This window comes from Thamnophis sirtalis, unplaced genomic scaffold, assembly GCF_051295495.1.
Source record: "Thamnophis sirtalis isolate CommonGarterSnake01/CBP01778 unplaced genomic scaffold, rThaSir2_p1.2 scaffold_2, whole genome shotgun sequence".
In the NCBI taxonomy this organism is placed as follows: domain Eukaryota; kingdom Metazoa; phylum Chordata; class Lepidosauria; order Squamata; family Natricidae; genus Thamnophis; species Thamnophis sirtalis.
The window spans coordinates 140,006,650-140,019,477 of NW_028261382.1; the positions used below are offsets into that span (position 1 = coordinate 140,006,650).

General features: G+C 41.8%; 1 protein-coding gene across 1 annotated transcript in view; it reads right to left on the reverse strand.

Annotated features, from left to right (window-relative positions):
- XKR4 (XK related 4) overlaps positions 1-11,538 on the reverse strand; it is a 99,442-nt gene extending 87,904 nt beyond the window's left edge. Inside the window, exon 1 of the mRNA XM_014051980.2 lies at positions 10,667-11,538. Coding sequence (XP_013907455.2) covers positions 10,667-11,538 — 872 coding nt within the window. The remainder of the gene's footprint in view (positions 1-10,666) is intronic.
- Positions 11,539-12,828: the final 1,290 nt, after the last annotated feature.

Genomic DNA, 12,828 nt, shown 5'->3' on the forward strand with positions numbered 1-12,828 from the left:
CCCGTGGAAGGGCCACTTGGAGAATTTCTGTTGGCGGCCTTTGTCACAAAAGGACTGGCGGTCCTGAGGCCTGTCAGTATTGTGGGGGTAGGACCTCTGGTAGGTGCCAGAGGTCAAGGGCTGGTCAGATGCCCGAAAGGGCTGCTTCCTATAAAAATTGGAAACCTTGTGATCAGACTTCTTGGTGACTGAAGGCATAACCTTCTTTTTGTCCCTATTTTCTATGAGGACTGGATCTAATGCCTCCCCAAAAGGTTTACCTCCCTTTAATGGGGCGGAAGCGAGTTTCCACTTAGACTGCATGTCAATGTTCCAATGTCTGAGCCATAGGAGGTGACTGGTGGTAATGCTGGAAGCTAAGGCCCTAGAAGCAAACTTTGTGGCTTTCAGGGTGGCATCTGCCATGTATTTAGTGGCCGCAATAATTTTGTTAACATCCTGCCTAAGCTTGGTATCTCCTGCTGGAAGTTTAGTGAGTAACTGTCTTAACCAAAGAAGGGTGGTTCTAGAGAGGAAGGAAGCAGGGGCGGACATCTTAATTTCCCAAGCGGCCACCTGATGAGCTTTATGGTGGGACTTCTCTGCTCTCTTGTCCTCCACCTTGAGATCCTCCAGGAGGTCAGGGGGAAGTATGGAAGAAGAAGTGAGTGCAGCCACCGGCTCATCCACTGGGGGCAGCTTCAGCAAGTTCTCCAGACTAGCATCCACTGTATATAATTTCCTGTCACTACCACTAGGGGTGGCAAGGGTGGCTGGCTGAGCCCATTGTTTCTGTACCACATTGAGAAATAATTTGGGAATAGGTACAATTTCTTGAGCCTGCACAGGCTCCTTGAACAAAGTTTCACTGAGGTCCGATGGATTGGGAGCAGCCTGCTCAGGGGTGGTAGAGCCCAAATGGGCAGAGGTTTTCATCTTATTTAAAATAGGGGAGACACTGAAGGCAGCAGGCAGTTGGAATAATCAGAAGGCAGTTGCTCAGGTGCGAGTCAATCTTACTCCCAGCACTGGCACAGATGCAGAACCAACGAGACTAATCTTCACTGTCAGGAGAGAGCTCAAGCCGCAGGGAATAATCCCCAATAAAGACTCCGCTAGAGGCCTGGACAAGTAGTCTGCAGCAGCAATCTGCAGAGAGCAGGGCAGGAGGAAAGGCACTGGCAGGCAGGAAAAAAAGCTAAACCAAAACGGCAGCCGCGCCAAAAAGAGGCAATCCAAAATGGCCATCAGAAGTGGAAAAATGCGTGCAGAGGCTCTGCACCGACAGCCGGCTCCCCAGCGAGCACAGAAAGTGGCAACAGATAACCCCTGCCGGGAATTCAATCGCACAAACAATCATGAAAGGCACTATCGCGTGGGCATCGTCACTCCAACCCCATGCTCCCACCGGCAGCTGCCAGCGACCTCTGTGGCACCCGAGCAAGCCCAGGACACTGTGGAAGCCGAGAAAAGCGAGAAGGTAAAGGAAATTAAGAGAAACAATATGCAAAGGGAACTTCTCACCTCTCCTGCTCTTTAGGGAAGGAAAAATAAGGAAAAAAAGGTTCAAATTAATACAGAAGTTTTGAGAGTTCAAGCCAATCTAAAAGCCTGAAGAGAAACTAGAAATACATCCAGTGGGCTTTGACTGAATTGAAAATCTGGCAAGTCAAGGCAACACCAAAGGCGTGGCTAAAGTCCTGGCAGATTGGCTGAGTTTAACCCATTGCTTGGACTCTCCAAGAAGCTTACTGGAAACATGGAGAATCTTGTCTTTTATGTCTGTCTATTATTAAAAGAACAGATTCAGAAAAAGTAGATAAAAGTATTCTTCTATGGTTAACATAGATTTTATCATTAAAGATTAATTTATTCATTAAGTTATGATTGTTTCATTGCAACGTGTCTTTTAAAAATCCTTGAGAATTTGAGGTACTCATATTCAGTAGGAATACTATATTATAACATCTATATTGGGAATAATTTATTTATTGGTAAATGGAATATTTTGTACAAAATGTTTTTAATAGGAATTGCAATATAAGAAGAAATCAAGTAGAAGGATTAAAATTAAAATAAATGCATAATATACATAAGAAGGAAAAGTAGGACAACTTTTTGTTTGGACTACTACATGGGGCAGCCCTTGAAGAGCATTCGGAGACTTCAGCTTGTCCAGAATGCAGCCACACAAGCGATCGTGGGTGCACCTCGGTTCACCCACGTAACACCTATCCTCCGCGAGCTGCACTGGCTGCCTATTGCTCTTCGGATACGCTTCAAGGCGCTAGTCGTCACTTATAAAGCCCTTCATGGTATTGGACCTGGGTACTTGAGAGACCGCCTGCTGCAAATTACCTCCAATAGACCGATTAGATCCCACAGATTAGGCCTCCTCCGAATTCCATCCGCCGGCCAATGCCGACTGGCGACTACCCAGAGGAGAGCCTTCTCTGTGGCTGCTCCGACCCTCTGGAACGAGCTCCCCGTGGAGATTCGAACCCTCACCACCCTCCAGGCCTTCCGCAAAGCCCTTAAAACCTGACTGTTCTGACATGCCTGGGGCTAAAGAGCTTTTGCCCCCCCCCGAATGGTATGGTTGTTGTGTGCTTTTAAATTGTGTATTGTTCTGTTCGTCTTTTTTTTATCCCTTATCTGTACCCCCTTCCCTGACTTGGATTGTGAGCCGCCCTGAGTCCCCTTCGGGGAAAAGTGCAGCATATAAATGCAATAATTCAATTCAATTCAATTCAATTCAATTTTTCCCCTTCGATAAACCGGGCATGGTCGTGGCTAGCACATGACCCATACAGCCTGTGAGCCGGGAGTTTGACAGCTCTATTTTACAAGATTTAAATAACTAATTGCACGTAATAATTAGTCTATAAAAATTAAGATAACGTTTGCTAATTTTCTAGACTCCATAATGCAGTGATGAGCAGATAGCTGTGTGGTATAATGTAGTCCCAAATCACCGGGGGGGGGGGGGAGCAAAGGGAGTATGAGCCTTTGAGCCTGATACTCAGTATGCCCCATTATCACCTCTGCTGCGCAAGCTTCAATATGCTGGTTGCCACTTAATGGCATAGCCCCTTTGAGAAATCTCTCTTCCATCTGCCTACCTTATAAGATCTAACAAGTTGGATATACTTTGTCCCCCAATCATTGAGTGATATCATCTAATGATACCTAACAAATTAACTCTTGAAAAATCACCCCCCCCCCAAACAAAACACCTATTTCTGGTTTCCAGGTATTTCATTTCTGGAAAGTTATGTATAATTTGTGTTTCACTGTACAAAGAAAGCCTGATTATTACTGAGCTCACCAGTTTTCTAAGATATTATACCTTCTCACAACTTCATTATTTGGTTCATTAATTTAAAGCCTTTATAATTTCTAAATTCCTTCAGTTCTACTGTGTTTTAAAAAAATAGTACTAAAGCACTAACTGTGCTTGACATACCTTCAAACCTTGCATAAATTCTATGGATTCCATTCTTGATAATTTTATAATGCAAGTATTTTATATAATTTGACAATTATATCATGGTATATATGAATTCATTTTTATCAGTTGAGAAAATGTCATTGATCTTTGTTATGTTAGTCTTTTCTTTTTAAAAATTTTTTTTTATTATAATATGTGTATGATACATGTGTTTCTGTATAATACATTGCAGTACTCAAGAGAAAAAGGATGGATCAAACTGAGCATACATCTATATTCTTACTAGCATTTTCCCATAAGTGCAGAATCCTTTCCCCCCCCCTAGATTGCTACAGGAATTGACCAACTGGTTCATCAGTTGAGCCTGAGCCTGAGCCTGAGCCTGAGCGTGAAAGAGTGTTTGGACCAAAATCATTGAAGATGGGTTTCATGTCTAAGGTGGAACTAGAAGTCACAGCCTCCTGGTTTCCACTCTGGTGCCTTAACCACTAGACCAAATTGGCTTTCAAGCAAACTGAATATATAGGGAAGGCTATATGTTTCTTAGTCAAACAGTGTATTACTTTCTGACAAACATTCAGATATTTACTATAAGCCAAGGGTCCTTGTCTACACAACTGAACTAGACAAACTGAATTCATCATCACATGGGGGTGATTTTTTCACTTAAAACAAACGGTGGAAATATGCGAGTGTAATAACATTCTATGGCTTCTGATAAAATACAAAAATGTGGCCTTGGAATGGGAAAAGGATGAATGAATCATTAAGAGTCATGGTGGAAGTTGAGAAAAGGACTGCTTGGACCTATAGAGAGAGAAACTGATAGGTTTTCAAGATCATGTTATTATGCACCATAACAATGAACATGACTCCCCAAATCCCTGCTGCTTTTATTTCCTGATCTTTTCTTTGTCAAAAAAAAAAAATCCCTTATACCAGTGGTCTCCAATCTTGGCAACTTTAAGACTTGTGGACTTCAACTCCCAGCGCTCCTCAGCCAGCAAAGGTGGCTGAGGAACTCTGGGAATTGAAGTCCACAGGTCTTAAAGTTGCCAAGGTTGGAGACCACTGCCTTATACTTCTAGGACCTGTTTTAGGGATAAGGTAGTCCCAGCTGCCAAAATCAGTTTCCTACAAACTGCTGAAAATAAAACTTGGCTCAAATGAAGTAGGACAAGGTTTACTATATAATCAACTTTCCTTTCAGTTCCTTTCCCCTCAGTTGAGCTCTACTTTCAAAATAACAACCTGCAGGAGGTTCTCTGTTGCCAATCTATCTGCAAACATCTGTGTTACACAGATTGATTTTAAAGTGTTATTTTCCTCTTTCAGCAAAATGCATTAGACCAATGTTTAATATAGAACAACAGATTTAGTCAGAGGAACAGAAAGGTGGACACTTCTTTTGTCATAATCCAAAGAACTAAATCCCCAAATCAGCATCTAGAAAGACCAGTCATGCTTGTAAAATTAGTGTTTTTCTGAGGCAAAGAGATTGGTTGGTGTTTTCTCAAAAATTAAATTGCTTTGTTAAAAATGTGTTATTATATTATTATTATCCTGCATTTAAAAAAATATTTTGGACAGCTCAAGCCAGTGAACATAATTAATACTCCTGCCTCCTTTTTTCCCTGTGAGTTGGATTGGACTGAGATAGTAACTGGCTTAAAGTCAGTCAGCTGTCTTTCAAACTTAAAGGAAACTTAGGAAGTCATGCTCTCCTGCTTTCTAGATCAGCACCTTCACCAGTATCCCAAACTTCCTCCAAAGATGAACACAAGGTTGTTGAAATTCTTATAGCATTCCAATATTTACTGACATCAATTCATTAAGCATTGTGACTTTAATTTCCCCTTACATTTCACCCAGGTAGATGGTGATATAGTTTATCTTCATTACAGATATATTTACATAGAAATGGTTGGATAATAACATAGATGCCATAAATCACCACTGAAGAAATGATATTTGCTGACAGAATTGCAGTCACTATCTTTGCTTTTTCATTTTGGTCTTCTCCCAACTCAGTATTGTCTGTGTCAATCAGCTAAGGTATTGTTTCAATGATCAGAAACCATTTTCACCAGGAAGTTAGAACACCCTCAGTTTAAATTATACTTTGTTCAGTAATGCATAGCAAATGCGATCTGCAAAGAATTATTGTAAAACTTAGGATCAATGATTGGAAGGCATGCATCATTTGAATCAAGAGAGAGATAAAGAGTTACATAAAGCTCTTCCCTGCAGAAAAGGAAACTTTCAAATTCCCTTCTCCCTTCTTTGTTATCAGAAATGCTGATTTGGCAATATTTCAGCTGTTAAGCAATTCTTAGACATCCTTGTACCTCGGAAGCTACAGTAATTGCAATTCATGTTTTGAGAGAATGGAAGGAAGAAATCAGGATGAAGAGAGGGGTGGAAAGGAACAGGAACATGGAATTGAAAAGGAAAAAAAGACAAAAATGCCAACAGGAAGGAAGGAAGGAAGGAAGGAAGGAAGGAAGGAAGGAAGGAAGGAAGGAAGGAAGGAAGGAAGGAAGGATTTTATGGTACACCAGAAGCAACCAGGAAGAGACAAATCAGAACTCAGAGAAACTTAGATGGTAGGTGGAAAGGGTAAGACCAGTTGTCTGTTTTAATGTAGACTGGATATTGGATACTGGAGCTCACAAATTACAGGTACAAGCTTAATGAATCCATCAATAGGATTGTTTTATTACAGAGATTAGAAAAGCATATGTAAAACTGGCAGATTCCCTCTTTTTCATCTTATGCCCACTCTTCCCATCCATTTGTGATCTAAGAATAATTTATTTCTGGGCAGAGGAATGGTTGATGCCTGTGCATTTTGTAATGAACCACCTGAATTCACCTGCTTTTTCTAGGCACCAGGAATACCAACCAAACTACAATGGAATCTACTAGATTGGAACATGGAATTGTACTTACAGTTAATTTAGAAATTACTGTTGATGCAAAATGTAGCAGTTAGAGAACATCCATAACAAATTATTTCCATTATAAAAATTATGCTGCTTCCACTTAATTTACAAATTTATAAAGTCTTTTTTAGCAAAGATGCCAAAGAAAGCAATTATTTTATAAAGATTCTAGGATGCATAGTCTGAGTGAATATGTTATTTGGAAATATAAAGAAGTGTTACAAATACTTGGAATTAATGACTGACTTATAAACCCCAAGCAACATTAGTGGTTTACTTCTTAGTACTAGACATTCTAGTAATTCAGAAATATCCAGAGGTTTGAGTCAGAGGCAGTTGTTTGGATCCTGTTATCATTAGGAATCAGTTGATAAACTAAGATAGAACTTCTAAAATTAAGCTCCCCTTAGAATTTCCCAGAAGTAATTACCTAGATGTTTTATTCTCTTTTAAATATGAAATGAAACGCATTTTTAAAGAAAATTCTTAGCATTTGATGGCTTTATTTTAATTTCGCTTTATTTTATAATATTATTTTATTTGAAAGTTTATTTAATTGTTTCATTATCTTGAAAATACTTTTATTTTTTATTTTTTATTTTATTTTTGCATTGAATCATTTTAAGAATATATATTGGATAATAGGAGATAGATAATCAAATTCCAAGTGACTTTGATAAGCATCTAGTTTCAATTGCTACAATATAAAAAATACCAAGACTCTAGAAAGGGGGCAGAAAACAAAGATGATTAGGGAACTGCAGGCTAAAACATGAAAAACAGTTGCAGAAATTGGGTATATCTAGATTAATGAAGAGAAGGGCTAGGGGCGATATGATATCAGTGTTCAAATATCTAATGGGCTGAGAAGACTGGTCAACTTATTCTCCAAAGCACCTGAAAGCAGGACAAGAAGCAATGGATGAAAACTAATCAAGGAGAGAACCATCTTAGAACTAAGGAGAAATTTCCTGGCAGAAAAATTAATGAATGGAACAACTTGCCTTCAGAAGTCATTAACTCTGTTATTCTGTTATCGGTTATACTCACAATCTCCATGCATATATATTGACCATAGCCATATTATATATGGCAAAAATGTAAAAATACCTGTAAATAGAAGTAGAATGACTATGGATGAAGAAAGAAAAGATAGTACCAATAGTAAAAGGTGCCTTGGGTGCAGTCCCAAACCATCTGGACCATCACCTGGACACCATAAGTATCAGCAAAATCAATTGCCAGTCAATTGTAAAAGGCAGCTTTACTTGAATAGCTGAAATCTTACAATGATACCTTTGACACTTTCAAATAACACCTGCTTATCCCAGGTATTTGATAAGGACTGCAAAGATGGATAAAAATTAAATCCAGTCTAAACTTCTGTTTGGTTATGCAATCAACCATAATAATGTATTTAAATATTTTCAGCAATAGCATTTTCATTAAGGAAAAATGAGTGTAGCTGATTCAAGAAAAAATAATGACTTAATAAATATCAAAATTAGAACCAATTACATATTGTGTGTGGGAAGTTTATAAAGTTCTCCCAAACTATAATTTTCAATGGAAGAAAAGAGGCAAGAACAAATATGTGATGTAGCCTTATTTTCTCTTTCATTCCTTTTACCTTGTGTTCTCGGTTATAGGAATTGCAAGGTGGCTTTTGCAGTAATGACTAGATTATTGCAATGGCCAACTAAAGCAGTTATCCTTTTGGTGATTTTCCTGTGTAAAGTGTTTCCTGCTTTCCCTTGATGACTTACCAATTATAACAGTGTGTTTGTTTGTGTTGGTTTTCTACCTTGGTAGTGATTGGACACTTTTTACCATTTTCTTACCAACCTCTAAACTCAAAAAGAAATGTTAATAAATGGGACAGTTGAGTGAAGAAACTTCATAGAAATAGTAGTTTTCATTTGCTGTTCCTATTGCTACTCCCTCTTCCACAATATGTTTTAGTATTTCCATTTATTTTGTCATCCTATTACTAAGGTCAACAAGCCTGTGAAAAATTCATCCTAAACAGTTCTTAAAGAGCATCTAATCCCAATTCCATTTTAGTGACAGATACAAAGACGATAGATAGGTGATAAATGATAGATGATAGATAGATAGATTAATAGATAGAATGAATATCACCATCAAAAATTAAACATTGTACTGCAATAATAAATTATATCATATATTATTTGGAAATAAATCTTTTTCAGTTGAATTTTACTGGAATTATGTTTGCAAAACAATTCTCAGCAAGATTAAATTTTCCATATAACCGACTGTCCGTCGTTTTCTCTTGTATAAATCGGAGAAATAAGTATTTAATAAGAATACTTGTCTATAACAATGAATGTATGCTTTTTGAAACTTAGTCACTGGTCCCAATCACACAACAGTTATAAAGCTTGCCGTTTTTACCAACACAATCATTTCTAACCATCTCTGTGGGGAAAAAAGGCTTTTAAAATTGAAATTAACCTAATTCCTGTACATACAAAATTCTTCTCATTTTCCACACATTAAATATTCACTGAGTGCCTGTTCATATGTCTGGCTGATGAGTAAGAAATATTGAAACCCATACTTATAATAAAAATAAAATTTTGAGGCATGCCTCAAAATTTGACCCAGATAATGTATTTCTTACCTTAATATATAACCAATAATTCTATCTTCTTCCTTTTTTATATGGCATAGATATTGCTTCTTAATTTAAGGGCTTCCTTTTTCACACAATTTTGTCTGAAAGCCTGAGCCTTATATTACAACATACACTTAAAAATCCTACTTGGAACATCATTGACCTGTTTAATGCATTCAAACCTTATATGACTCCCTAGTTCCCACCCCAACCCAAGGTCAGGACACAACAGCAGCCTTGGAGAATGGTCATGCTTCCTTCATGTCAGTGAATACAAGGGTGTGACCAATTTAATAAAAATATACTTTATTAAGATAGGTTGGAATACAAATAAAGGTAAGCATGTTTTTAGAATAAGAATATCTTGAATTATATTCAGCATATAATGATAGCCTTTTAGCTATTATAGTTATTTAGAAACATTATTTAAAATTTTGAAAAATGAAAGTTTAATTGAAATATATATTTGGTAACTAAATCAATAACATGTAAGTAATCTTTTGTTATCTTTAAGATAGTTCTTTATGTGGGTTTATAGTTAAAATAAAACTATCAATATATTAGATGCAATAACCCTATTCTATTCCTTATTAAATGTACGGGAATTAAGGTTTTCAATGTCATTAACAAGTTCAGAAATGTGTTATTATCAAATAAACATAAAAACAAGATTTATAGAATGTGTTATGTGAATTACATTAACATGAGGCATATAAGATTGCTGAATACAAAATATACTTCGAGATTTGCCTTAGGTCATAATGCTCTAAACACACCCACACTCACACCCACTACCATTTCTGTATAAAGAATAAAAATAACTAATAACTAATAATCTATTCATGTGCAGGATTTTTAGGATGCAATATACAGTCAGGTTTTGGAGACTTTATAATGTTTCAAATTTTAATTCTTCCTTGTTCTAAGTATTTTGCATACACTTTTGCAAGAGTTCAAAGTCATCTGCCTTTAATCTATTTGTTTAACGATTTCCAATGTTACTTTTAACTATGCATAAATTTTCACAAATAACAACTGTATCTGAAACTCTGCTTCAGAGAAATACTTCTCTATGGAATGGCATCTAGTAAAGTTATTGGACTTTTCTATGTGTTCTTCTTAAAACAAACACCAAGTTTTGCATTTTTGCTTAAGAAACTGGGGTGACATCTATGCCTCCTTAAGCTAAGGTAAGACTGAAACCAACCAATCTTAGAAGGCAAGGAGGATGCACTGCACACAATGCAATTCTCCATTGTGTGTTTCAGCTGTAAGTGACTCCATTAATAGCTCATTCTATCTGACTGCACATATAACCATTCACAGGGATTAGCTACCTTGGCAAGTCAGTTCATTCAAACGCATCAATTAAAAATTACAGGCTAATACACTCAGTTACAACTTATGCACTATTGCACCTAAGAGCAAGGTGAGATTTGCTGTGCCACATGACCACCACACTCCAATCTCTCAAGTTTTATCAATTATTTTTGGCCTTGATCCTGTAGGTGGCTAGAAGATAACAAGTTTTGAGTGGCCTAGGGCACTTCCCACCCATCAGAAGCACCAAACCCCACCCACCCCCATTTCTTCGTTGAAGCCCAGCTGTAGGTACTTCATAAAAGCTAGTTGGAGGCACTTGTGTCTTACCTCCAAATCTGCCCAAGCTGCAGGATGTGGATGAGAGACTGCATCAGCCAGATGCAGAAGGCGCAGGAGGCAGATCTGGTCTTGGGGGTTCGGATGCCGCTGCAGCCGCCACCTCCAGCTCCTCCACTGGTAGTGCTGGTCGCATTGGTGCTGCTGCTGTTACTGCTATTCGTTGCGTTGCCCTTGCTGGCATTGGATGCTTGCCTTTGTGGTGTGGCCGGCCGGGCCCCGGCATCCATATCCCCCGCGGCCGAGCCGCTGCTCACCAGCAGTTTGCTTTCGCCGTGCCCGGCGGAGGAGGAGGAGGCAGGAGCCACCGAGGCGCCGTCCTCGTTGCTGAAGTCGTGGACAAACCAGCGGAAGCTGAAAACCTGCACCGAGAGGGAACCGAGCAGCACGAAGAAAAGTGTGAGCCCAAACCACCAGCGCTGGCTTCGAAGATAGTAGTCGACCGCCAGCCAGAGGTCCGTGCCCACGTCGGCGAAGTACACTGCCACGGCGGCCAGAATCCAGAGTCCGTCCCACAACGAGTAGCGCCGCTGCTCCCTGCCTAGCCGTAGACACAGCGACGACGAGCCTCCGCCCGAGCCCCGTGAGCCCCCGGCCGCCCTGCTTCCGCGGCCGCAGCAGCAGCAGCAGCGGCATCCGCCGTTTCCAGCGCCGTGCCCTCGACTCCCGCCGCCGGACTTGCAGCAGCCGCCGCCGCCAGGAGACTCGTCATCCTCGGCGCTGCCGGGGCCCTCCGCGCCGGAGGAAAAGCCCGAGGCCAGCGCCTGCACCGAACCGGAATGCTCCGAATTCTGCAGTGGCGTGAACGCCACCTCGCTGCCCTTCTTCATCTTCAGCCGCCCCCCGTCCGACTTCGCGGCCATGATGCGGGTGGAAAGCGGCGGCGGCAGCGAAAGGGACCCAGTCCGGGAGCACCCTTTAACCCGCCCCCTCCTTCCCTCGGCGGACAATTCTCTCTCCCAGTTAGGTTTCCCAAAGAGCTTGTGGGGCTGGGCCACTGGCTCCTGCAGGCGCCGCTGGAGCGCCGCCTGCCTGCAGGGAGCCCCGCTCACCCACCCAGCCCCGGACAGAAGCGGCTTTGGGAGCAGTCTTTACACCGGCACATCGTTTTCTCCGCCTGGCCCGCCCCTCTGCCGCCGCCGCCGCCGCCGCTGCCGCCGCCACCCAGCTGACTGACGCCAGGAAAGAGGATGACCTCATCCCTCTCCCACATACATATAGACACGCGCGCGCACACACATACACACGGAATAGCCGTGGCGCCCAGAAAAAAAAAGGGGGGGCGTTTATGTGTGTATGAAAGAGGCAGGAATCAGGAAGCGACGGTAGTTTGGGGGCGGTTGCGGTGAAATCGCACATGCAACAGGAAGAGGGGACCTGAGGGGGCATAGAGGAACTGCCGACCGGCTATTAGATTGCGGAGAGGCGTGTGGGTGTGGGTAGGTGGAGGGGAGTGAGGTCTGCCTTGAGGAGGAAAGGAGAGAAAGTCCCTGGTTTTGGTTAGAGAAAAGGGTCCACTCGCGGCCAGGCAAAGTCAGCAGTTATGGCTGGTATCTCAACAGACCTTCCAAGAAGGGTTGATTTGAGAGAATGCCTGGAACGGAAAAGACAGGGAGGAGGAGTAAGAGCAGGGATCTCTTAAACGGAGAAGGCCAAAGGCACCTAGAGACACCTTCACACCTGAAGGCACAAGCGCTCCAACTCCTGCCGGGAGAAGCTGCGCTCTCCTTTTCTCCGCGCCCTTCCACTCTTGAAATCGATCGCAGAGAAGCGGTAGCTGATCTGGGGGCGTTACCGAGGGCCCGTGGAGAACTCGGGGTGGTGGAAGGCGGGTGGGAAAGCTCAGACGAGGCCGAGCAGTTCCGAAGGTGAACTGACAAAGCAGGGCTCTCTGGAAGTTGGCGCTCCCCTAGGGGCCACCCATGGACGCAAAGGAGGATGATTCCAGAGAACAGGTGCAGAGAAACGAGGCCTCTAGTGCGGGAATCGCTGACGGCTTCCTGCCGTTGCCGGGCGAGGGAGAGAGGACGCAGACGTTTGCCTCATTAGCACGGCCTGCTTTGTCACCTCAGGGCACGGGGGCGGGGCGGGGGGAGAGTCTTTAGCAGCAGGTGGTGTAAGGGAGCGGAGAAGCATTTCGGGTGGGGCGGGTG